This window comes from Lates calcarifer, linkage group LG8 (assembly GCF_001640805.2).
Source record: "Lates calcarifer isolate ASB-BC8 linkage group LG8, TLL_Latcal_v3, whole genome shotgun sequence".
NCBI lineage: Eukaryota > Metazoa > Chordata > Actinopteri > Centropomidae > Lates > Lates calcarifer.
The window spans coordinates 14,668,054-14,692,560 of record NC_066840.1 but is presented as its reverse complement, the minus strand read 5'-3'; the positions used below and the strand labels follow the sequence as shown (position 1 = coordinate 14,692,560).

Genomic DNA, 24,507 nt, shown 5'->3' with positions numbered 1-24,507 from the left:
CGTCACTCTCTGCAAATGTCTCTCTTGCTCTCTTGAGTTCTCTCATCTCTTTCTTATTGTATTTATTTCCCTCTCTTTCCAGCTCTGTCCTAGGGGGTTTGCTAAGGCAGATAGAGCCTACAGTAGGTGTTAATTAGAGAGAGAGAGGTAAGGGTAGAGACAGGGAGAAGGAACAAACAAGAGAGATGGGAGGGAGATGATGGTTAGATCAAGAAGACAAGAAAGAGAAGGCAATGAAGGTCCAACAGTGTTTGGGAGGCAGTCACTGGGGATAGACAGATGCAAGAGGAGAGCTGAGTGGAAAAAACACACAAAAATCATTCGGTGTGCGTCTCCATTCGCCCAGATCAAGCTCTGCACTGAATAACCAGGCGTTCATTCAGCTTTAGTGAGTGTTTTTTTCCATCAGAGGTGAGGCAACAAAAGGTCTTTACAGTGCTTTACTACTCAGTCTCAAGGGTACCTGGGTAAATGTCATTCAGTTAGATCAAACGCACACCTGCCGACATTGTTTTCTCTCTTCAATCTGGAGGAGTGCTGAGCTCAGGCAGCGCATCAACAACAAACTCAAGGGCAGGAAATTAACCTTTTTTTTTATGTCCACTGGCTGCAGTTGCTCATTTATTCCAGAGCTTATCTGCCATTTCAACATTTCACTGCTTTGATTGATTTTCCAAATAGAAAAGAAAGCTCAGATGATGATTGGAAGTTCAGTCAGCCAGACAGTTTCCATGAGCTTGATATGTGTACGTGTGTACATATATATTTGTATAATATATGTATGTATTATATATATATATTATATATATATACATACACACACACACACACATATATAATTCTCTTCTTGCATCTGTCTATCCCCAGTGGTGGATCATTATCTTGGACCATCATTGCTTTCATTTTTCTTGTCTTCCTGCTCTAAGTAGTATATGTAACATTTATATACGTCACAGTGTGTGTGTGTGTGTCAGATAGAGGAGGAACTCATACTTTGAGGTTTGTATTTGGTTCTCCTTCTAGGACACCATATGTCAGTATGTACCTTTGGGATATGTGATGGTGGATTGAAGTGTTTTTTTCTGTAGGTTTTTTACATCTGCACAGAAATGTCATCAACCCGCACTAAAATGTAGGCAGCAAGGATGAGAAGTTGAACCTATTTACCACATTTCAAGCCACAGTAAACAACCTTAAATGTTGAAAACTGTGATATCCTGTTGGTAGCAGAACCATGGAAATTGTGCACATTAAATGCATCCACACCATGTTAAACTACTGTGGTAAACTGAACCTAGAGTTATGTTGTTTTCAAGCTTTGTTGAGAAAGAAAAATGTTCATTTGTGCTGCTGTTGAGTCATAAAGTATTTTGATTTGTACATGAAGGATTACTAGCATTTGCTTGCTTTTATTTTGTGTAAAAATGTCAGGTCCCTGTGAAAGGATATGTTTGGATTTAATCAGGTCAGTATTAATCCAATATTCAGTGCCATGTATACAGTAAATTGAAAGAGTCATTTGTTGCACAAATCACTCCCCCTGTCCATACTGGCCACAAAGAGACATTTTTAGAGTATACTAGAAGAGATGGGGAACAAAATCAACTGTCTTAGTCCCATCCAAAGATGCACTCTATAATTACATGAGGTCTCAGCTGTCTGAGTTAGTCAGATTAAGTGGGTACTTTATGTGGATGCACCAATGCTTTTTCTCCACCAATACCAATTCCGATATCTCAACAGAAGGATCTGCAGAGATTGTGTATTCATCTCATACCAGGGTTCTCTTTCTCCAAATTTTAAAATCTGGAAGTCTCAGTGTGTGGAACTTATTGGAATAATTTTGATGTAATGTAATGTGAAGCATAGAATTACTGTGGCCCTAAAAACTCAGGCGGTGGCCCACCATGAACAGAAATTAATTTAACAGATCGAGGTTATGCTAAATTTTATAATGACAATTGGATTCCAGTCTGCCTAATAAGAGCAGTGTTGAGATATGTTGGATTTTAGTGCAATATTTGCTCCTTGTGTTTCTGTGAACAGTGTTTCCTTGCTGAGCCGTGGCAGAGCATTATTTCCTTGTACTACTGCCAGCATGAAGATGCTCACTTAGTTTGTTTAACTCTGACTGCTGAAGCCTCTTGAGCTGTCTTCAACTCAGTCTTAGAAGACATTTTTACACTGAATACAGACTGCAGATTTCATCTCCCATTGTTTACACTGTAGTCACATGGTGAAAGAATCGCTTCATGTCCGGATTAACCTGCAAGGGTCCATGGTCCCTGTTACCCTTAACTTCCACCCAGTCTCTGTTCAGTGTGTACTGTACAATTTCTATTAGGCCTCTGATTTGTTGTGTGATCCTTTCATGTAACTCAGATTAATTTAGAAATATGCAACATGTAGGCCCAATGCACCCTTGCAATGCTAGAAAGTTGTATTGTTCATAATCAGGCTGTATCATGCTTTAATTATATTCCCCCAAGTGTGTAACTCACATTTTTTATTTACATCGTGATGTTGAGCAATGGTGGGCTCCAAGGTGCTTATATAACCAGAGTTACAGTCCACGTTTACTCTGTGTTTACACTCATTCTTTCACTGTTACAGAGTGGTGATCGCAGCTAGTAGAAGGTTTGCAGAGGAGATGGCTTTGCAAGATGTGTGTTGCTTAGGCTTTCAACTTCGTTAATGTTGTCTTCACTACAACAATGTCTGCTTGCATCAGACACTTGTAAAAGACAACACAATGTCTGATTTTAGAGGGCCATGAATACAGCTTCAGATACCACGGATACTGTTGCAATTGTCAGCTTTGCTGTGGTTGATAATTTTGCCTTGGACAGAAAGAATGAATATAGCATCCACTAACTCTTCTAATACACATATTGCCTGCAGGTGTTGTATTAAGATTAAGATCAGAACCTATCCTTTAAGCACTGTCGCAGCATCACATCTGAAGTCATACTTGCAGCAAATGGAATCATCTATTCAAAGCCCTCACCTGCGGTGATGTGCTGCACTTGTATAATAACAAGTTCCTGATCAAAGAGAGACACACAGTTACAAACAGGCAGAAACAGGCAGCTGGTATCAGGGATCGTGCTCTGGGTCTGTGGGGACGCAGTGCACAGGATGTGAACCAGCCATGAAGACGCTGCCTGCATATGATTGGTTTAGGTGTTTTAAGGCATCCAGACCCAGAAGACAATAGATGAGCACAATCCCAATTAAAATTTTATCCACTTACATTTTTTAATTTGGTTTGCAAAAAAAAGAACAAAATCCCCCTCACACTGGATTTCTTGCAGAGCTAAAAAGCCAGGGTGAATTTTTGTGTGCTGACATCTATAATCAATCCTCTAGAACAGGAATGGGGTTTGATACCCTGCACTCTCTCTGCTGTTGTCCCCGTGTGTCTGCGCCTCTCTCTTTCTGCTTTCTCCTTGTCTGGATGAGGAGAAAAATGCAGGCACAGGGATGGGATTGTCTGCTTGCCTTTCAGAACAAATGAACAACAGAGCATGTATTGTGAATGAAGGGAGAGAGCAGAAGATTGGTTTTGGGGCACAGAGATGAGGCGAGCGGCAAAGAGCACTTAGTGTACCTTCCACATACAGACAGTACTGTCAGTGTCTCAGCTGCATACATAAACTAGTCTGTTTCACCGCTGTTGGCAACAGACGTGTGTGTGTGTGTATGTGGATAAGTTCACAATAGCAGCATTTAACAGGTTGCTGTGTGGTTTTGTGCATACGTGTTTAAGTGTATATATACAGCTATGTGTGAGGCAGTGTGCATGTGTGTACGTGCATCCACCACCAAGACCCATCCTAAATGTTGCCTTGGCAACAAGCTGACTGAAGTAAATGAGTGTCCTGGCTCTGCTGAGGGATTGTGGGAAAGCAATATGCCAGCGTTCCGCCCCATTAGTTTGACGGACAGCCTGTTTGGCCTATAAGAGGTCAGCTGGCAAGGGCAGCCATATTAGTATTCCATAGGAGAGACCTCAGGATTGGTTTTACTCTAATGTCAATCTACCTGTATATGTGTGTGAGTGTGTGTGTGTGTTTTCTTGTGTTTGTGTGGGTGTATTAGTAGGGCTGGGTGGTGGTGGTGGGGGTTTGCAGGAGGTAAAGCTTGTCCTGGCAATATAACGTTGCAGGCAGGTGTGTGTGCTTGTGTGTGTCTGTGTTTGTTTGTGTGCCCTGCTGAGGGTGGGGTGGGGTGGGTTCCAGGCTCCTCGCCAGGTAAGCATATCGCCAATTATCACTTCCCAGTCCCCCTACTTCTCTGGCTCCCTCCCTCCCCCTCTCCCCCAGAGTCAGTCAATACAGAGCCTGTGAGGGAGACGTGATAACACCTAAACTGGTCAGCCGCCTGCTTCGCTGGCTGGTGACTGGTCGAAAGAAGCCAAAACACTCATTTCTACCCCGCTTCCTGCATCCATCCATCCATTGAACCCTTTTTATCATTTGTCCTCTCTGAACCACCGCTTAACATTCATCTCTTCCCCTTTTGTTTTTAGCCTGCTTCCCCTCTCTTCTCTTCTCCAATCCCCTGACGAGTCTTTCTCTGTCTCTGTGTGTCTCTCCATTGCTCCATTCTTTTTTTCACATCTCCATCCCATGTTTTAGTCCCATCTTGCTATTTTGTATGGTAATGAAGGCCAAATAATGAACGCTATTTTTTTTAAATATGGAAATGAGTTTGACACTTCCTAAAAGATTTTTTTAGTGTCTAGTAATATAAATTAAATTCATGACTAATTCATTATAATCTGTTGATGTCTGTTGGTGGCATTAGGTGTTGCCAATTATTGCTGATTGTTGAGTAGTTCAGGTACTCCATTTGCATGCAGCGGAGTCAGTGGAGTATGAACAACAAGTATCCTTTGACACTGCCGTGATGCTAATTTGGTTAGGGTTCCCCTGTCTCCATAGACTAAATGAAGGATACATCAATACAGATATGTGGTACTGTATATTTAGCTGATATGACTCTGACTTTATTAAGTCCAATGGGAAATTGATTTGCAGTGAGGGCACAGATAAAAGAATCATATTGAATAAAAATGTTAAAATGGAAACAAGTCACTAGCAAATTTGAGCCACCCTGGTGGATTGTCCCAGAAAACAAGACAAAAGTTGTGTCTTAGACGACTCCCATTTTATCTGAATGTCTGAATTCAGAGTGTTTAATTATTCCATTAAATAGTGTCACGGAATAGATAGAAACAGTAGTGTCTACAGCATATATATTACTCTCCGCTGTCAATGCCAAAATACAATATTTAGCATTTTAAAAAGCAGAAATTACAGCTGTGTGACTCCACATTCATCAGTGATGATGCAAAGTGTTCAGTACCTCTTTTTACTGCTCACCAATGAGTAAACTGTTGAATGAGTGCGGGAGGAAGTGCAGCCAATGTAGCAGCCCTGTGATGCTTTCTCACAGCTTTGAGGTAAATGCTAACATCAGCATCCTAACACACTCACAGTGACAGTGTTAATATGTTTACAATGTTTACCATCTTAGTTTAGCTTGGTAGCATACTCACTGCTAGTTAGCACTAAACTACACCTGATGCAAATATTGGTCAATTTAAATTTTTGCATGATGATGGTGAAGAAATAAGAAATCACCAAAGTTATAACAGTCCATCCTGTAGCTGTTGAGATGTTACTCTGGTGTAGTGAACACCCTCTGCACTGACTTTGCCATCCCTAGAGCCATGAGGCTAGTGTGGCTAAAAACACAAGTCACAAGCACATCACCATTACCACCAGTAGCATTTCAGTAGCACATCACAGAAAATCAAACCAGCCAAAATATCAATATCTCTGATACAGAGCTCTGGTACCAGCAGTATGTGTGACATTGCAGAGCAATTTTTAATTTTTACAAATAATTTCAAAAAGTTAAATATTTAATGAAGAGCAGTTTCAATTTAGTCATTTCATCCTTTGCAGCGTGACCAGTAATAGATAATATTGATACTTTCAATCATGGGCCGTCCTTGAGCGCTGATACAATTGCATGTGTGCCTCCACTGAAGAAGTACTGCTAGTGCAGCTTTCCTTCAAACGCATCTTTCATTTGCACTCCCCTCCGTCATGAATTCCCCCTTCATATTTCAGACTGCATTGAAGTGACAGAACAGTGTCTGAATCTATTCAGTAGCATGCAGAGCTCATGCTGCGCTATTACACCGACTCCCACAGAGTCAGAAGTTACCTCAGCCTGAAAGAAAGCTAACATGGGCTGTCTTCTTCAGTGAAGATAGAGGGACAGCTCTCTCCATTAGAGAGGTGGGAGTCGCTGCGAGACTGAATAGGCGCAGGGATATTTATTAGCCCTGCTCGCAGGTTCGGGCTGTGTCTAAAGAGAGAGAGAGAGAGCGAGTGGCCTATTCTGTCTCCTCTCTTCTCATCTCCATTTGACAAGGAAAGATCTAACTTAAACATGAGAACATCAAAGGCTTATTCAGCTGAATGCACAAAGTGTGATTCATGTGAAACTGAATGCACGGGAGTGTCATCTAAATGACGTTATTTGCAACTAAAACGTGTTGTTCACCACCTTAAGTATAAAAACGTGGCGTACACTGCAGTGATGTCTCTGGTGATAATGAATGCAGAAATTAGTTAGTAGTTTGGGTTGTTGTTAGTTGAGTTTAACAACTGTAATCCCAGCGGGCAGTCAGCTGTGGGCCCCACTGACACCCCTCCCTCCTCTTGGTTCTCTCTGCAGAGTACCATAGGCGTGAAACACAAAAACAAGCAATTCAGAGAAAAGTCTTAGAAAGCCCCAATCACCACCCCCACAGGGGTGTGGACACAGTGGGACAAATACCTACTGAAAGATTCTCAGTCATCTGTCATAATAAGGGACAGGTTTATGGCCATTTTATGTCACTTTGTGGTCATTTTTCATGTTTTTGTTGTTGTTATTTTGCATCTCTTTTTTTCTCATTTTGTGTCTCTGTGGTCGTTCCTTGAACAAGAGATGTTAACAGTCACTCCATAGAAGAAGCTCCGGTCCCAGGGCCTGGGTCTGTACCCAGCAGGCCTGTTCAGTAATCCATCAATGACATTAATAAGCCCAACTATGTATCACCTTGGCGCCAGGGGTGGCCAGTCAGAATCCAGGCCACCCCTCTGGCTCCCTGCCTGATGCCAGAGCAAGGGGACATATGTATTAAGCTCCACAAACAATGCATTAATCAGGTTTCTTAGGGTTATGATAAAACACAGGGATTAGAGGTTAGCCATCTTTATGGTCATGTGATAAACTCCTAAATTAGCTGTCTTTCCAACAGCTTTTCTGTGGACATGTGTTACCCAGTCTGGGTGTTAATTATATTTACAGCTGAATATGCACACAGGCATAAGTGCACTTGTGCCTGTTGTGTACGTGTGAAAGCATCACTGTCTGAGTTCTTCAACCACGCACTGCAGTACAGTTGTGTATGTGTGTGACTGAGAGCAAAACGATAGTCAAGGCTATGCAGTCCGCACATAAAGACAAGGGGGGAAACGGCCAGTTTCATTACACACACAAACACACCTTGTACACACAGACACATTCATGTACTTGTCAAACATGAAGCATGAAACAAAACGAAAGATATTGTTGGTTTATGATTCAGTTCAATTTCCATTTCTTTTTCTTTTGGTTCTGTTTTTCTTGCCTGTTTCCTTATCTCCCTTCAGACTATTTTTACATCTGCTGCTCTCCCTTATTCCCCTCCCTCCTTCCCTCCGTCTCTTTTCCATCTCTCCGTCTTATCACACTTGTTCTCTATTTCAGAGTTGGGCTGCTTCAAAGTTAGTGTGTGCACTGTGTGTGTGTGTGTCACCTCAAGGACTCTTCACACACACCACACATACCCATAAAAATACACACATGAATACATCTGTGCACAGTAACACATATGCTTTGACAAGGATTTACACAGCACCAATATTTCAGACACACACACACACGCAGACACACAGCTTGAGTATGGTGTCTGAGCTTCTGTTTCTGTGCACCCTGAGGACGTAGCCAGTGCTCAGAGCTCGCCTTTCACACCCTCACACTTGTGCTTAGCTCTCAGTGCAGCCCAGTTCAACATGGCGCAGCATGACATGGCACACTACAGCTCAGCACCGCATGCAATATGCCAACTTAACACAATAACGTTCAAATAACACAAGACCCCCCCCGCCTGGAGTTGCTCAGTTTGGCTACACACACCGCTGTAACAGCTGGTCTGTATACAGCCAGACAGTGATAGCAGCCACAGGCCAACACACTGAGCTGTGACATATGGATGGGTGTTATTGTACTATTTTCACCAAGTGCTGACAGAGTCTCATAGTGCAGTGACAAACTCGTTCCTGACAGATGTGTTTTATTCTGGGTTAATTATGAATTGTTTACATCAGACTCCTCCATTAAACCACAGTGTTCTTTCAGAACAAAAGCAGTGTATTTAAATGCTGTATATGCAGTCTTCTAACCTTGTCTTCTAAAAATAACTTCTATTTGGCTGCATGTGCTAATTTGCGCCTATCACATGGGAAACATATATGTTGACTGGCAACTTTGTTGTCAAATGTCAGGGTTGACAGACAACTTGCCTGGTGTTCACACCCCAAGTCCTGTGTGGTTAAGTTCAGGCAAACAGAAGTACTTTGCTCAGGTTTAAGGAAAGTTTGGTTTGGTTAAATATTGATGAAAGTGAACACACCCATCCTCTCTTGTGCTTCAAGTCACTGTTGACTTTTTCATGATTTATCCAAGAGGACAATCTTTCCCTAACCTTGACCGAGTACTGTGACTGCCCAGAGATAAAAACATGAATCATTCTTAAGCTGCTAGGCACTGATACTGTACTGCAAAAAAATTGATATTATAGGGAAAACAAATGAAATATGTTGTCAGATTATGTTAAAGCAACATTTTCTCAAACATTGTGCTGATAAACATATCCTCTGGGTGCTTTGGTATCCTGGGGGTTTAAAGTGAAAACCATGAACTGCAAGTTTGTTCTTGCTTGAAATTACGGCATCATTCATAAGTCTGATGCAGTAATTTTATTTTAAGGTCTATTGAATACAGTTTACCTCATTCATTGGGTATATCAGCACCTAACTAGAATAGGTGACGAGTTGAATTGAGGCCACCTGGATCTGGATGTAGATACTTGAATCTGTGCATAATGTTACTTTGAGTCACTTCATAATGTATTGCAGAGTTCCTTTTATATAAGTGAGTGATTGAATAGTTTTTTTTTAAATGATTTTCTTTACTAACATTTACTGAAATACAGTTTTTCTGTGAAAAAGGGTCATTCAAATATATTGGCTTTCAAAAATCGTTCAGTTTAGGTGGATTCTTTTGGTTTTTGTTGTTGCAGTTTGTCGTGCATTTTCCCTTTTGTTTGAAGTTAGATTTAATTTAAGTTAAAAGCTGCTTACATTTGTCCATAATGCTGAGAATGGAGATAATAAAGCTGCTGAAATCAAGATTGTGTGAGTATTAACTTTGAGGAAATGTGTCTAACTGCAAGGGGTGCAAAGATTCTGACTGAAACTTTAATTGGCACAGCTGTAAAATTGCTTTTCCTGCATCATTGCCCTCCTGGAAATGAACACAGTCACGGTCTTTAGATGTGGCGTGGATCAAAGATAGATACACATTTCTGAATATTATGTAGATTTATGAAAATGTAATTAATAAAGACTAATTGACCAAAAAGTCAGAGTCAGCTGAGTCCTTAATAACACTTTAAATCGAGCAATTAACTACTGCAGTAGCCTTAAAAGGCATTAAATAGACTGACATACAGAGAGACAGATGCTTTGGCTTATTAAAAGAAAAAAGCAGGATTTAGGGTGAAAAGTTAGAAACCTGCAAAAGACAGAAAATTCAACTGTTCAGAGCTAATGCCGACATTATCCAGGTCCTTTCAGCGTTAAGCTTTGACACCTGTAAATGTGTCTGCTGGACTTCAAACAACATTTTCACTCCCCTGTAAGAAGTCAGATTGCAGGGGATTCACATAAGTAGGCCAACTCTCTGATTCTCCTGTCGTCTCCTCTCCAGTGGACGGAGCCATCCACCGTGCTGCTGGTCCATTGCTAAAAAAGGAGTGTGCTTCCCTCCACGGGTGCGAGACTGGAGAGGCCAAGATCACCTGCGGCTATGGCCTGCCAGCAAAGTGTGAGTATAGAGACTGTGTGAGTGTTTGTGTAACTTCCAGCTTCTCCACTGAGGCTGCCCGCTGTGGTTGTACTGGACTGCTTCCAGGTGTGACTGCGTGGGGTAGGTGCAACAGGGATGCAGAGTGTTTCTGACAAAAAGGAAACTTCACAGTTCCAGTGAAAAATAAAGGTTAAACAGCCTCATGAATAACTTTTTTTTCTTTTTTTTTTTTTTTGCTATAAGGCCTTAAGGTAGATCAGTTTTTGTTTTCAGAGCCAAATTCTACCAGCAGCAGAAACTCATCTAGGTATCCATACTAATGTCACTTACTGCTTTCCATTTATAGCAAAGTAAATGGCACTCAATTATTAAGTGGCACTCCATTGCAGCATGTATAATGTGACGAAACTGAAGATTCAACATGACAGGAAAAGCTTTCCTAGGTGTTTTAGTTCAGAAAAAAAGATACCCCTCCAGCTTTCCTGACTACAACACAAAATGTGACTCTGGGTATAGCATCAGTACTCGATGTAGACATTAATAAGAGGAACTGAAGTACATTTTGTTTCTGAAAGGTCAAAACAGACATCAGGTCAAAATTTGTGACTAAGGTTTGAATTTCAATTAAATAACATTGTTATTTAAATAACAATCACATTGAAAACTAAAAAAATAAAAGCACAGTCTCTTCCTGTTTCTAGGCATAAGGTGAAGGCTTTGACCCAAAGCTGATTACATGGCACAATGATGGCATAGATTAGCAAGAGTGCCGCTTCATAGATCCTTGTCCTATGAGAAAGAGAGGGGGTGAGGTGTGTGTGTGTGGTGTGGGGGGGTGCTTTATTGTGCCACTGTTTGATTGAGTTGCAATGTGTCAGGACTATCCACCCATGCCTGATATTGATATTTTGTTCTACTTAGTTTATTTTTAAAGCTGACTAAAAGCTGGAGATAATGTTTTTACTTACTAAAATATTCTGGGTTGATTTTGGCTTCATGAGCAGTAAAAGCTGCCACGATGACTGACCAAAAAATCTCCATCTAGAGAAACTCAAATTTTGGCAGCGGAAAATTTAAGGAAACTTCTGTTAGGTGACCCCCTGTAAGCAGGGCTTCCACTAACAGTTATATTTATTATCTGAAGCTTATTTGTTCTATTAATGGATTAGTTGTTAAGTCAATGAAATAACTATCATTGTCATTATAATTATTGTAGTTATTATGCCACTGCCCCTTATAAAACATCCCACCACGCACACATACAAACACACCACTACAAAACATCCCCTCTAACATAACCTAATCTTCTCCCCTTCTTTTATGTATACCATGTCATTCCATGTTTGTCATGTTATCTCACAAATGAAAAAAAATAAAATAAAATAACTAAACAGTGAAAAATATACGGTTACATTTAAGTTGTGAGAGCCTAGAGTTTTGTCTGAACAACGGTCTGAAACTCATAGACACTGAATTTAAAATCGTAAAGTCCTCACATTTGGGATGCTTTAGTCAGCATATAATTTAGCATTCTTGCAATTAATTGTCTGGTTATTGAATCCAATGGCTCTCAGCCTGAAACTTTGTCTACTTGCAACCCCACGTCACAGTCTGTGCGTGATGGCCATTTCAAACAAAGACTCAAATAGTTTTGTTTGAAGCCTTTAGATGCTTAGACTGGGAACTTCTTGTTGAACCAACTAGTTTGTTTCTGCTCTGCTTGGTGCTATAATGAAGTTATCACTAAGTTTATCGTCGTCAACAAGACTCAGTACCAGAATTTGTCCTAAAAGAGGAACTCCACTCATCCTACACCCTAAAATCTGTTCACAGGTGTGAGGGAGTACTACTGCATATGTAAAAAATAAAAGTTGTTTGACTCCAACAATGTTTTAAGAGTACAAAGCTTAGTCAGTGGAAAGTCCTTTAAAATTGCTTATTGTAACATCTAGGTTAATATGACAGATTATCCATCATAAAAGACTGTGAATCAGTTACTCACAGAGTATTAATTGTCTCATACTGCATGTAGAGTTATATACGGTTCAAAGCGTTCACATGCCACCACATGACACAGTTTCCACCACCCACTTCTCCAGTTTTGAAGCTGATCTTTTGTCAGGAGCTAATCGTGATATTGCCCGTCACTGTACAGATGCACACCACACACACAGCATCACACTATGTACTGTAATAAAGCAGTAACCAAGCTTTGTACATTATAATGACCACCCAGGTGTGTGTGTGTATGTGTGTGTATGTGTATGTGAGATAGAGATTAAAGGAGCACTGAGTCTGTGTGATATCAGCTTATGGTTCCACGGAGAGTTTAAGTTCACAGAGGAAGAGAGAAGAGAAAAAAAGGGAGAGAGAGAGAGAGAAGCGATAATAAAGGCAAGCTCAAGGCAGAATGGAGAGCAGGAGTAGAAGAGATAGATAAGGAAGGAGTGGGAGAATGGTAGAAAGAAATAAAAATAAGGTGAAGCAGTGTGGGGGAGGGGGACGGATGTGAGGGGAGCTGAAGTCAGGAGGGAATTAGGAGGAGATGAGTTCTTACGTTGTCTGTTCTCCTTTGTTGGTTCAGTTGTTTAAGATCGAAGATGTTAGCTGTATATTTTATGCACGTGAGTGGATGCTGACACTTGTCACAGTGTGTCCTTACGTGTGCATATCTGTGTGTGTTTGAGCTGGTAATTGTGTGCCTGTGTGTTTCTCTCTTGCTGATACAGTATGATGCTGTGTACACTGCGCACTGTACTGTGTTTACTTGTGTCTGTGTTGCATAAAGTGCAGTGTATTGGTGTATGCAGTCCAGGCTTCCTGTCAGGTCCTATCACTCTCTTACCTGTAACTATCTGTCAGTGTGATATCCGTGTGACTGACTATCTTTCTGACTCACTGACTGACTAACTGTGTGTGGGTGTGTGTGGATCTGAATGCGCGAGCCTCCCTGCCTCACACTCGTGCGTGTGTGGCTGTTACCCAGCATGTGGTATGGAGACTGGCTCTCTCCTCCCAGACAAAATATTAAGTCCCAAGAATAATTCAACATTCGTCTGCTCCAATGCTTAAACACTCGCAACAGGGCTTGATTACCTCGCAGCAGGGGGGGAGAGAGAGGCGAGACAGCAACAACAGAGGGAAAGCAAAGGAGAGATAACAAAGCAGGCAGAGGACAATGTGAAGGCAGAGCGCTGCCGTGGAAAAGAGCGAGAAATGAAAATGAAACTCGACAGGAGAGAGGCAGAGAGGTTGAGAGACAGGTCCAATCTCAAAGCCAACACTTTGATCTTGATTTGTACGGGCTTGCCACCAGATGTGAGATTTCAAGAGTGTCTGACTCACGAGTTGCCAAATGGTCCAGAGGACCTGCTGTCAGCCCTCCATGCAGAGTGTCCGTCGATGATCCTGCAGCCACTTAGCCAGCAGCATCCCAGTACCGTAACCTAGCAACACCCGGAGCGCATGGCACACTACTGCTGCTGTTTAGCAAGAGTCGCATGCAATTTGGGATGTTGACAAATGACAGCTGGAAAATTTCAAGCAGGGCCTGCCTAAATTCACGTATTAACCAAATCTTAAAGGCAGTTAAATCATGCAATCTGCCAGCTCTGGAGCATATGAGCCACTGTAAATGAGGGTTTGATTAGGAGTGGAACGGTTTGGGATCAGTGTTGTTTGCATGCGCATAAAATTAAAGTGTTGCTCACTTGCGAGCCAGATGCATGCTGTAAGATCCATGTGCACTTGTGTAGGTGTGTGTTTGTGTGTGTGTTTTGCGGTTGCCAGACAAGGGAGCGTGGGCCCAACGTGTTGTCCAGACGACCCAGCGCCCCAGAGCTCACCTGTGTACCGATAAACACAGCTCCAACCCTACTAACCTGCTCCCCAGTCGGCCCTCGCTCCCCTGCCCAAACACACCGGGATACAACATCGTGCCTCACTGGGGATGGAAAGAGACGGGGGCGGGTTTAAAGGGAATGAGAGAGAGATTGACTACATGAAGTCAGAACCACAAACACTGTTCACATCCAGTAAAGGCGGCACTCTGCTTTAGCGATGTCAGTGCTTTAACGATCAACTGATATATAGTCATCACAAAAACAATGCAAAAGCATGAGAGTAAGAGTAATAGTACATCAGGAAGTCTACTGTTTCATCTTAATTGTTTCCTGAATATAAGACACATTATTTGTCTGGGAGCTGCAGTTTTGGCTGTTTTGTTGGTTAAAAAAAAAAAAAAAGAGTCCAGTGACTTATTTGCTAATGCAGGCTGAAAACAAACACCTTGGCCAGCCAAATTTATTTGGACGACAAAAACAAGGTGAGGGGTAAAATTATCACCCAAATTGTCTGCGTCCATCACAGCACACCATACTTACTGTAGTTGTGCCCACTCACATTTCCCTTGTGCAGCGAGGGAACATTAACGATATTAAGGATGTGCTTGCTTTCAGTTTTACTTCCAAATAAAGTGATAGATAATTTGGCTAAACTGCCAGCTTGTGTGCAGACTGTACAATTGTCTGACCATTCACATTTGTCACTCTACTTTGGTAACAAACTCAAAAGTGATTCTTTAAGGCTACAACTAAACTAGGATGTTTTATGCACCATTTTAGTTTAAAAACTCCAGGGGTGTGTTTCAGAGAAAAATAAACTCTATTTAAATGCTCCACTATGTTCACCAGCTAGTCATGAACTTTGGTCATCTGCTGTTTGGTGTTGGTCAGATGGTGTATAGTGAGTTTTTGCCAAAAATGACAGCGAGAGTGAACCATAACAATGAAGTTTGTGTCTGGAAAACTAAAACAATAAACTAAAGCTCACTGTAAAGCTCTGTAAAACTGAAGGGAACTGCAGATTCAGGTGTTAAATCTCTGTGGGTTCCTCACCAGGTGCGACACCTTTCACATACAAATAGTCATGTGATCAATTGTTGATTGTCTTTTTAGATTTTAGCAAAAAGAAAACAAACAAAAACAAATAACTGCATTTTAAAATGATTCTGTGGCTCAGTGCAGCTTTCAGATCTTTTTTTAGCATAATTGTACACATTGTTCTATTTCGTCTCGCATCCCAAATACCTTATAGTTTACTTGCAGTTTACTGTATTTAGGCGGGAAATTGGTAGAGAGTGGGAGTAACACAGTTGGGAGGTGGAAAAAGATGGAGGGAAAACAAGATGGAGATGGAAAGGCCCGCATAGAAAAAGTGCTGAAGGAAATAGAGAGGTACAAAGCAAGAGAGATATCACTCTGTCAAAAACTGGCTGTTATGCTCCCCTCTCCTCCCTCACAGCCTCCCATCTCCCAGTTTCTGTTCCCTCGGTGGCCAATTACCGCTAATTAAAATCCTCACTGCAGCTCTCCCGGACTCCCCCTCTTCCTCTCCTCCAAGACCTCCATCTCTCTGCTTCGCCTGTCACCCTGTCGCTCTCTCTTGTCTGTTCCTCTTTCTTTGAAGACGTGGTGTTGTCTGCCCCGGCGCCATCAACAACTTAAACACCTTGTTTCTTCTTGTTCCTCTCATCCACTTCTTCACCTTTCTACCCCTTCACCCCCACCACCCCCTTTCGCTTTTTTCTCGTCCTCACTCCTACATTTGGTTTCTTCTTCCTCCCTTGTATCTCGCCCCCATCCTTTTCCCACCCCCCCTGTTCCTATCATCATCAGCAGTAAGGTTTCTTTAGTAGTGCCAAGAGACTTGACAAGGCTCTGGGCTAAAGACTGTAGCACTCAGACTGTGATACCTTGCTAGTTGGAGATTTTTTTTTTCTTCTTCTTTTTTTGACAAGGTTGTCGACATCTTTGCTTCTTCCTGCCTCGGCGTCAGCAGTGCGATCCTTCTAGGTGTTAAAAAGCTTCATCAAAACTGCTGCTGCTGATTAGGAGGAGCGTGATGATGATGATCATAGCAGCAGCAGCCCTGGTGTTAATTCATTCAGTTAATTCATTCGCCTTGAAGGAGAAAAAAGGGATGAAAAAAAAAGCTCCAGTGTTGCTTGGCTCAGGGAAAGCGAGTTGGAGAGCTGGAGTGAGAGAGAGAGTAAAGAACGTCTTTGCTGCTGCACTCAGATGAAGAGAATTATGTCCGCTCCTTTTAGCATCGGCATCTTGTTCCCCCCCTTTCTCCGTCTACTCTTGTCCTCCTGTTTAGAATAACTGCCCCTCTGTCTTTTTCAGAGAAAGGTGGAAAGAGATAGGGAGAGCCGTAGGGGCCTTTACAAGACCCCGAGCCTTCCTTTTGTGCCAGAGCCCGGGCCTGGATTTAAGAGCTGTGTCCGCTTGGCTGAGCATAAACTGAGGCCGGGCACACAAAGGACCAGCTAGCCTTTTTCCTGCCTCCTGCTTTAAAGGCAGATAAAGAAAGGCGAGGGACAGATGGAGGTATGAGGAGAGAGAGAGAGCGAGGGGGGGGGAGAAGGGAGGGGAGAGGAGAGGATGGACGGATGGGTGGCCGTTGAGTATGAAAAGCGGGAGCAGCGACTCGTGGCCTCCCAGGTAAGAATGGTGGGAGGCCATGTGGTGGTGGTGGTGGTGGTGGTGGTGGTGGGGGGGGGGGTTAGGGGAATAATGGGAGGGGGAGTACAGAGCCAAAAAAAAGAGATGGTAATGACAATAAGCAGGAAAAAAAAGCTGGAAGGGCAGACAAAAAGAAAAGACTGGGCGGGTGTCACCGGATGGCACTCAGTCAAGTTTCCTTAAGGCTCATGCCAGTGTGACGCCCACTTATGACACACGCACGCACACACACACACTCACTCTCTCTCTACTTCTCTGCAGACTTAATGTGCAAGGCAGTTCAGGTGGGGGATGAATATAGCTTGAGCTGCACTCAAGTTTACAAATTTACTTTGCTTCTTCCTACTCTTTCCCTCCCTTGTCTTCCTGTCTGTGCTGTTATTTGTACCTTTTCTTTGCTTCCTTTCATCATGTTGTTCACCCTGTTTGTTATTGTTTTTCCAAGAAGATCACACCATGTGATGGGGCCTTAATAAAACATGTGAAGCAGTATGTTTTATAAAAGTACCTTAATGCTGTCTGCTAGAGACAATCCTTTGTGTTCTAAATTAGGTCCGACAGATCTGTTTTTTCACTTGCTGATGAAAGAAGCTTCTTAGCGTCATATTCTAATAAGCACAATTCTGATAAGTGAGATAAGTGTATTCTCAGGTGGAAAACAGGATAAAACCACAGAGGAGCTTTCTAAGAGAGAACAACTGGCATAAAAGACTTTGGTAGAAGTTTCAGATCAGACTGATGGAGCGAGACAGTTTAACTGTTCAAAGAAAACTTAAAGGAAGAAGCTCCTTCTGTGCCTTACTTTAAATTATATCTCTTATACATACATTCATTACATTTTTAAGCAAAGTTTTTAATCACCTTGAGAAAGAGGAGAGGTGGATCCACATGGACCTGTTTTAATCTTATCAATCTCCTTCATTAAAAACATCATTAAATTCACGTTCAAGCCCGTGGTGGGGAGGAACCGAGTGCATTTAATGATATACTGTGTACAACTTTGACTTTGTAATTTACTTAAGTATTTCCATTGGTCTAGTACTTTGCGCCCCAGGTTCTGAATCACTGCATTTCAGAGTTAAATACTCTGCTACATTTATCTGACCACTGTGGTTACCAGTTACTTTACAGATAAAAGATTTATAAGATTTTACTTTACATAAAACCAGCTACAATATTAAAATGCTGCTTCGATATTAAAGCATGACTAATTCAATCTAATGCAGTGATATAATATGTATATAAAAAGTAACTGACTGGGGCCGTTCTACGTCTATAATGAGTACTTGCGCTTTTTCTTTTTTACACTGTAGTATTTAGAGAATGTTGATATGGTATAGTTTATATGGAATACATGATTAATCAGTACAAATAAATGTAAAGGTATGATGATATATTGTAAGTATTTGTAAGAAATAAATTGAGCACCGGATGTTTACACTTAACACATAGATATATACATAAACATTACAGTGTTGGTTGTGTAACTACCTTTGCGATACAAAGTGATTTCTTAATTGGACATAAGGGGAAAAAAATCAATATAACATCCAACTGTTGACCCAAACAAGTCTGTAAGCAAGAGAGGAGGTGGAGGAAAAGAATAATGGACATACAGTGAGGGAACTAAACAGCTAGATTAGGTGACGTTAGGCCACAGTCAAATCATTGCACAGAATATCTTATTACGATTTGATGAAGCTTGTTATTTAGAGCTTTTTGGAAAAGCAGTCTACAGGGTGAAAATCAGAAGCCCTCACATCTGTTTAACTATAGGTCATGATTCCCTCCTCTGTGTGGAAGTTCGACCTTTTCAGCCTCACAGAAGCAAAGACACAACGCGTCACTGAAATGCACAGTCACGGGGTAATGACAGCCATTAATTCATGCTGCACGCTAATGTTCATCTGCAGGCAGTTTTCAGTTTCTTCTCCTCATATCATAAACTAAACGTGTTAATACGCTCAACATGTGCACATGTTAATGTAATGACAGTTTTGAAATATTTGACCTCTAGCAGGAAGATAAAATGTGGCCATTACATGCATATTTTTTTGCACTGTATGCAACTACCACAATGATAGCCTCTGTTAGGTAGACAGCATAAAACTGCTTGTTGGAAAAAATGCTTGTGCAAAATCAGCACGAAGGAGCTGGTCTGTTAAGTTTCTCCCTCATTAATCAACAAACAGAGCCAGAAACAGAAAAACACTACAGGAAAAGGCCACAGCAGTAATTTTTGAAAACCTGATCTGATGAGATAGGTGCAATTTGATTGAATCGCGTGGATTGACCTGACTTATTTCAAATGGTTTTCCATTCACCTGAATAAAACCTTCTGAAGGTGAAGGGTAGAGGATTTTCTTCATTTCAAGAGTTGAATACCCGTGTTGATCTTACAGGCAATTGTCCTCTGAGCATTTATGTATGAAGACATTTTATTTTTTATATTTTCAGAATTTCCTGAGGATACAGCTCTGTTATTCTTATTATATTTGTGTGTATTATGTGTTCACTGCATTTACTGTATTTACAAAAGTATGTGGACACCTGTGTTGTTCTGCACAGCTCACCAAGGTTGGCATCTATTATCCAAATGTTTTTCCAATTCCAAAAACCACAGCACATAAACTCAGCAGCAGTCAGAGGAGCTCGTTCAGGCAGCTTGAAGATTTGTAGAAGCTACCACTGCCACCAACTACCAAAACATGCAAGAAAAGGCAGACGAGCTTGACGTATTTGACAAGTAAACAGGTGTCAATGTGTGGAGAACTGGCTGCTGTACCAGCAAGGACCATGAGACGCAGTGGAAGATACAAAATCCCTAAAGGATTGTACCTGAGCTTGACTCCTCCTGTCGAAAGAAAACTTGGAAGATTAAAAATGACCTGGTGCAGAACTGTGAAGGACAAGTTAGCAAAGATTAACTTTGAAGCTCAATATGTTGACAAGGAAACAATAGACAGAGCACAATTTTTGGCCTTTTTTTCGCACAGGGGACGAGCAGGGCTAAGTGATAATTTAAACAGCAGTGAGCTCTTAAATTTGTGGTTAAGCTCCTGTGCTCAAAGGCAGGTTCATAAAGAAACTGTTTTCTGAGTTTGGTGTGGAAGTACTTGACCTCAACGCCATCCAACTCCTCTGAGATGAACTGAAATGGCAACTGTTAGCCAGGCCTCAAGACACAACAACAGTGGCTGAGCGACAGTTTTTGGAAAGGTATATACAATAATCACATGTAGGTAGAGTGTCCACATACTTTTGGCCAACCTAATGTAATCACATTGGGTGATTGTGTATGTTTTCTGCATTTTAAATATTCACACATGCACACAGTCTTACTGTCAGTCACACATACTCAGCAGACACACAACCACCTTCTCCCTTTAGCACCGTTGCTCACACGCTCTATAACACACCGTCTACAACACACACTCCCCTTCATACATAAATCCCTCAGACATCCTAACATGCTCCGCTAGCTTTCCATCTCCCCAATCGAGCCCACACCACCACCCCCTCTGTGTTTCAGGGTAATGTGAGCCAGCAGCCGTAACATTGGGGTAGGGAGGAGGAGGAGGAGGAGGGGGTGGGTGTTGATGTATGGTGGAACTAAAGCAACCTTGCCGATCGATAATGTAAACAGGAGCGAAGAGAGGCGGTAAATAAGGCCGACTCCTGACAGAACTGTCTACCTCAGGTGACGGAGGGAGAGAGAAAGAGAGAGGGAGAGAGAGGAGAAGTAAGGGAGAGGAGGGTGAGGGGAATATCTAATAGGGGAAGGGAGGAAGGAAGGGAGAGACAAAAATGCAGGGGTAGAGAGGATAATGCAGGGACAAATGGGACAGAGAAACAGGAAAGAGAAGCAGATGGAGGGATGAGAAAATGAAAGAAGGGATAAGAGGAAGTTGACAGAGGGATGGAGGGAGAGGGTAATGGGGGTGAGAGGAGAGGTGGGATGGCTGGATGAGGTAATAGTGATGGAGGGACAGAGGAAGGAGGGTGACAACAAAGGACAGAGAGAGTGAAACAAAGATGGAGTGAGAGGAAGGAAAAGAAGGAAGAGATGGAGAGATGAGAAAAGATGATGGAGATAAGGGGAGGAAGAAGAGGAAAAATCACCATGGCAATTATAGATTACAATTCAATTTTAGCAGAAACAGTGCATGGATTTGTTTGCTTGTGTGTGTGTGTGTGTGTGTGTAGCAGTGACATTTAGCAGATGACATGCAGATGAATGACCACCAAGTGACCCACTGTTGAACCAAACCAACACAACACATACAGTACTACACACACACACGCACACACGACCGAGTAGTGAACCTGGCCACCGCTGAGTGCTCCGTTGATGCATTGGCATGGCTGAGCGACTTTTTGAGAGCGCACAGTCACTCTGGGCTGCTCCACTACTGGAGTAGTTCAGACTGAGTGGAGAGTAAACACACATGTGACAATGTGAACAATCACACAACTCCCAGCCAAACACACATGGAAAGCAAATATGTGCCAAACTGTCTTATTATAATTACACTGTACTCCTTTGCATTTCCTTCACGCATGACTGCATGTTTGACCACGGTAATTAAATTAATGTTTCTGAGTGTTTACATCTGCTGCTTTTAACAGATTCATGTGTTGTTATCCGTCTCTGCTGCTATTTAAAGAGTCATCCGCAGCATTCACATACACTATAAATAAAATTGTTGCTGCTCACCAAGTGATGAATCACAATAGTGATTCATCGTATAGCCAGTTCTTGGAAGCTCTTAAACTTGCAGTTTTAAACCAGTGTTTTTGTCCCATGTGACAGTATAATGCAGGGTTTTCTAATGCTCTCTCAGCAGCTTTGGGATTGTACAAAATACAGCAATAAGTTTTAAGGTATTATAAGTTAGGTTTATGTGAAGTTCTTTGAGCCAGTGTCTGTAATGAGCTGCGAATTCAGATTCATTTTGCACCAGAAAATTTCACTGATGAGCAGAACTCATCAATTGTTTATGTCAACTGTCAATATTTTTGCATTTTGAGTTGTTGAGCAAACAACCTTGGTCGCTGAAAAAAATTAAGTCGGCATTTTCATAATTCTTTTGACATTTAATAAACTTAATGATGAATAGAGGAAATAATCAGCAGATAATGAAAATGTTGTTAGTTGCAGCCCTAGCTTGCAGGTCATTGCTCATGATATACATTGATAATGGAAGATATCCAGATAAATATCAGGATGATTTCAACCATGACGCCCATAGGTTTAACATCAGGTCATTAAACACTTATAAATACACACTTTACAACAGATTAATTGAGAAGTCATATATCAGATAATAATGATCAATCTCAGTGATAGCAGCTGTCATGTGTTGTACCTCAAAGCAGCTGTTTACAGTCAATGTTTTTGAAGTTGAGGAGGTTGATTCACATTTACTCTCTGTGGTGGTAGTAGAGTATAGTAGAGCCAGAATCCACAGAGCACATTGTTGTGGGCACAAGAGAAAAAAAAAATGTAGCTGACTGATGTTGTGGCACTTAGTATCTAATGGGCCTGCAGCCGGTGCTCATTGAGAAGACTGCAAACAGTGTCTAGTGAAGGATTTACACTGAGCTGAGATTTGGAACAAATGGGGAGTGAGAGGAGAGTCGGGCGGGAGGGACAGAGTCATCAGGGTTATATCAAGTGTGCTCCTCCCATTACAGATTACAGATGTTTGTCTGAATTAGCCCCATGACACCTCCAGAGTGATCATCACTGATGAGAGGCTGTAGTAATGATTCGCCACTCACATACAGACACAAAACACTAACACTTGTTCTTACAGAGATAACTGTTGCAACAATATGGCCTGAACAATACATAAAAAGCCTCATATACTGAGTGAAAAATGAATATGAACAATTCATCAGGCAAATCCAGAGAAAAATCTACACCAGTCATCCAGTTGGAGCAGGGAAACACAAGTTAGAGGAGAATTTTTGCACTTTAACAGAACCGTTATTTGATTCATGCTTCAGCTCAGTATGAGGAGGCGGTCATTAAAATGTTCTGCTGTTAGTGTGCAGCACGTCCACCTCCCATTTCATGTGCTATGAAAGATATGATATCGAAGAAAACTTTGATAATCTATGCAATAGGAGATTATTAGCGTCTAATAGTCATGTCTATGTCTAAACAGGCTTTGATTGGAGCGCTTATTATTCTTTCTGTGTGGGTTCGTGCACTCAGACTAAGTGATTTCTCAGGGACGGCACTCTCCTTCATCAGCAAGCAGTTTGATGAAGGACTGTCACATTATTCAGACAAAGTTTCTTTCAGTCCACATCTGTGGACTCCGCTGTAAGCAGCGTTCTCATACCAATCTGTGGTGCAGACTTTCATCCACACACTTCTGTTCTTAAGGGGACACTGAAGCATCACAGCATATAGGTTTTGATAAGTTCCCATTGCAGCTCTTCATCTTCTGTTTAATGATTGCAGGGGGAGTGTATTTTGCAGAAACTGCTGCTTGAATCAAAAGAGCAGGAGAAAGGCAAATACTGTGCTCCATGTTTGGTAGCAACTCCTTGTCAAACGGACCAAAATATCATTAGAACAAGTCCTTAAAGCTGATATAAACTGAATTTTTATATTAACAATGGATCAAATGACTTTGTGTAATGTGAAAGGTGGTGTTCATAGTGACGAACCCACAGAGAATAATGACCTCCTCAGCTCTGTGAAGTGTTTCAGTGTCTTTCAGCTCATTGTTTTGTTTTTACAACTTTACTGCTTTGGTTCATGCTCATCATTCAAACAGTAGACAGACATAGTTAGTGACTACCTGGCTCTGGAGTTGGCAGAGACCAAAACAGAGCTAAAAGAAGAGTGAATATTGGACTTACACTCATCAGGTGTCCAGAGACATGTTGCTTTGTGTCTGCTGGGTGTGTAAATGGGTATCTGTTGTCTTTCAGATTCATGTTCTTGCATTTCAGTCACTGGAAGTTTTCATCAAGTGGCCCTTTCTGATCAGTATTGATTTGAGGTTGTTTGCAGTTTATGGAATAGAACCAAGCATATACAAAAGATTACCAATAATGAATTATGACTTTTTTATGGGGAAAAATGACCCTTTTATGACTCTTGTACTTGTAGTATGTCAAATACTTTGTTATAAAGAAAAAAACACAGCGTAATAGTTTTTTGGCAGCAGGAGCTCTGTTCCACCGACTGGGCATAATGAGCAGATCTTGCATCGCTAACCAAATATCCTGCATTGATTGTGGTTAGCTGGCAGAATTTCCTTGTCAATGGATACAACTACAACAATCTCGAACAACAAACGAGCCTGTAAAGGGTATTGGGGAAGTGGACGCGAGGACACGTTTCATGCCTCTGTTATGAATTTCCGGTTCTGAAACAGGATCACCAGATCATATTTCAAAAAGTCCCAAACACTGAGTTAAACCTTTCTGTCTAATGGCCTCACATCCTCTGAGGGGTGGATTAAAGAGCTTCTTCTGTGCTTCTTCTGTGCTGTGCAATCTGCAGCCTGTTAACATTGTATGTTTGTGTGTGTGTGTGTGAGTGAGAGAGAGAGTGGGACAGAGAGACAGGGCTGTATTAATGTCCATCCTAATATAATTAATAATGAGGCTCATATTGTTTTGAATTGTAAATGAGATAAATCTGTCATAGGTGACTTAAATCTGTTTCTGTGCCTTTTTTGAAACATGATTCAGTTCATTTTATGAACCTTTTGGAAACAAGGTCAATATATTGAAACGCAGCAGCTGTTGCCAGATCAGC

At 41.6% G+C, this 24,507-nt stretch overlaps 1 protein-coding gene across 2 annotated transcripts in view; it reads left to right on the top strand.

Moving 5' to 3' along the window:
* macrod1 (mono-ADP ribosylhydrolase 1) overlaps positions 1 to 24,507 on the top strand; it is a 104,985-nt gene that overhangs the window by 61,452 nt on the left and 19,026 nt on the right. For both annotated transcript variants that reach the window (XM_018660234.2, XM_018660235.2), the window contains exon 5: positions 10,099 to 10,215. In XM_018660234.2, the coding sequence (XP_018515750.1) occupies positions 10,099 to 10,215 (117 nt within the window). The remainder of the gene's footprint in view (positions 1 to 10,098; positions 10,216 to 24,507) is intronic.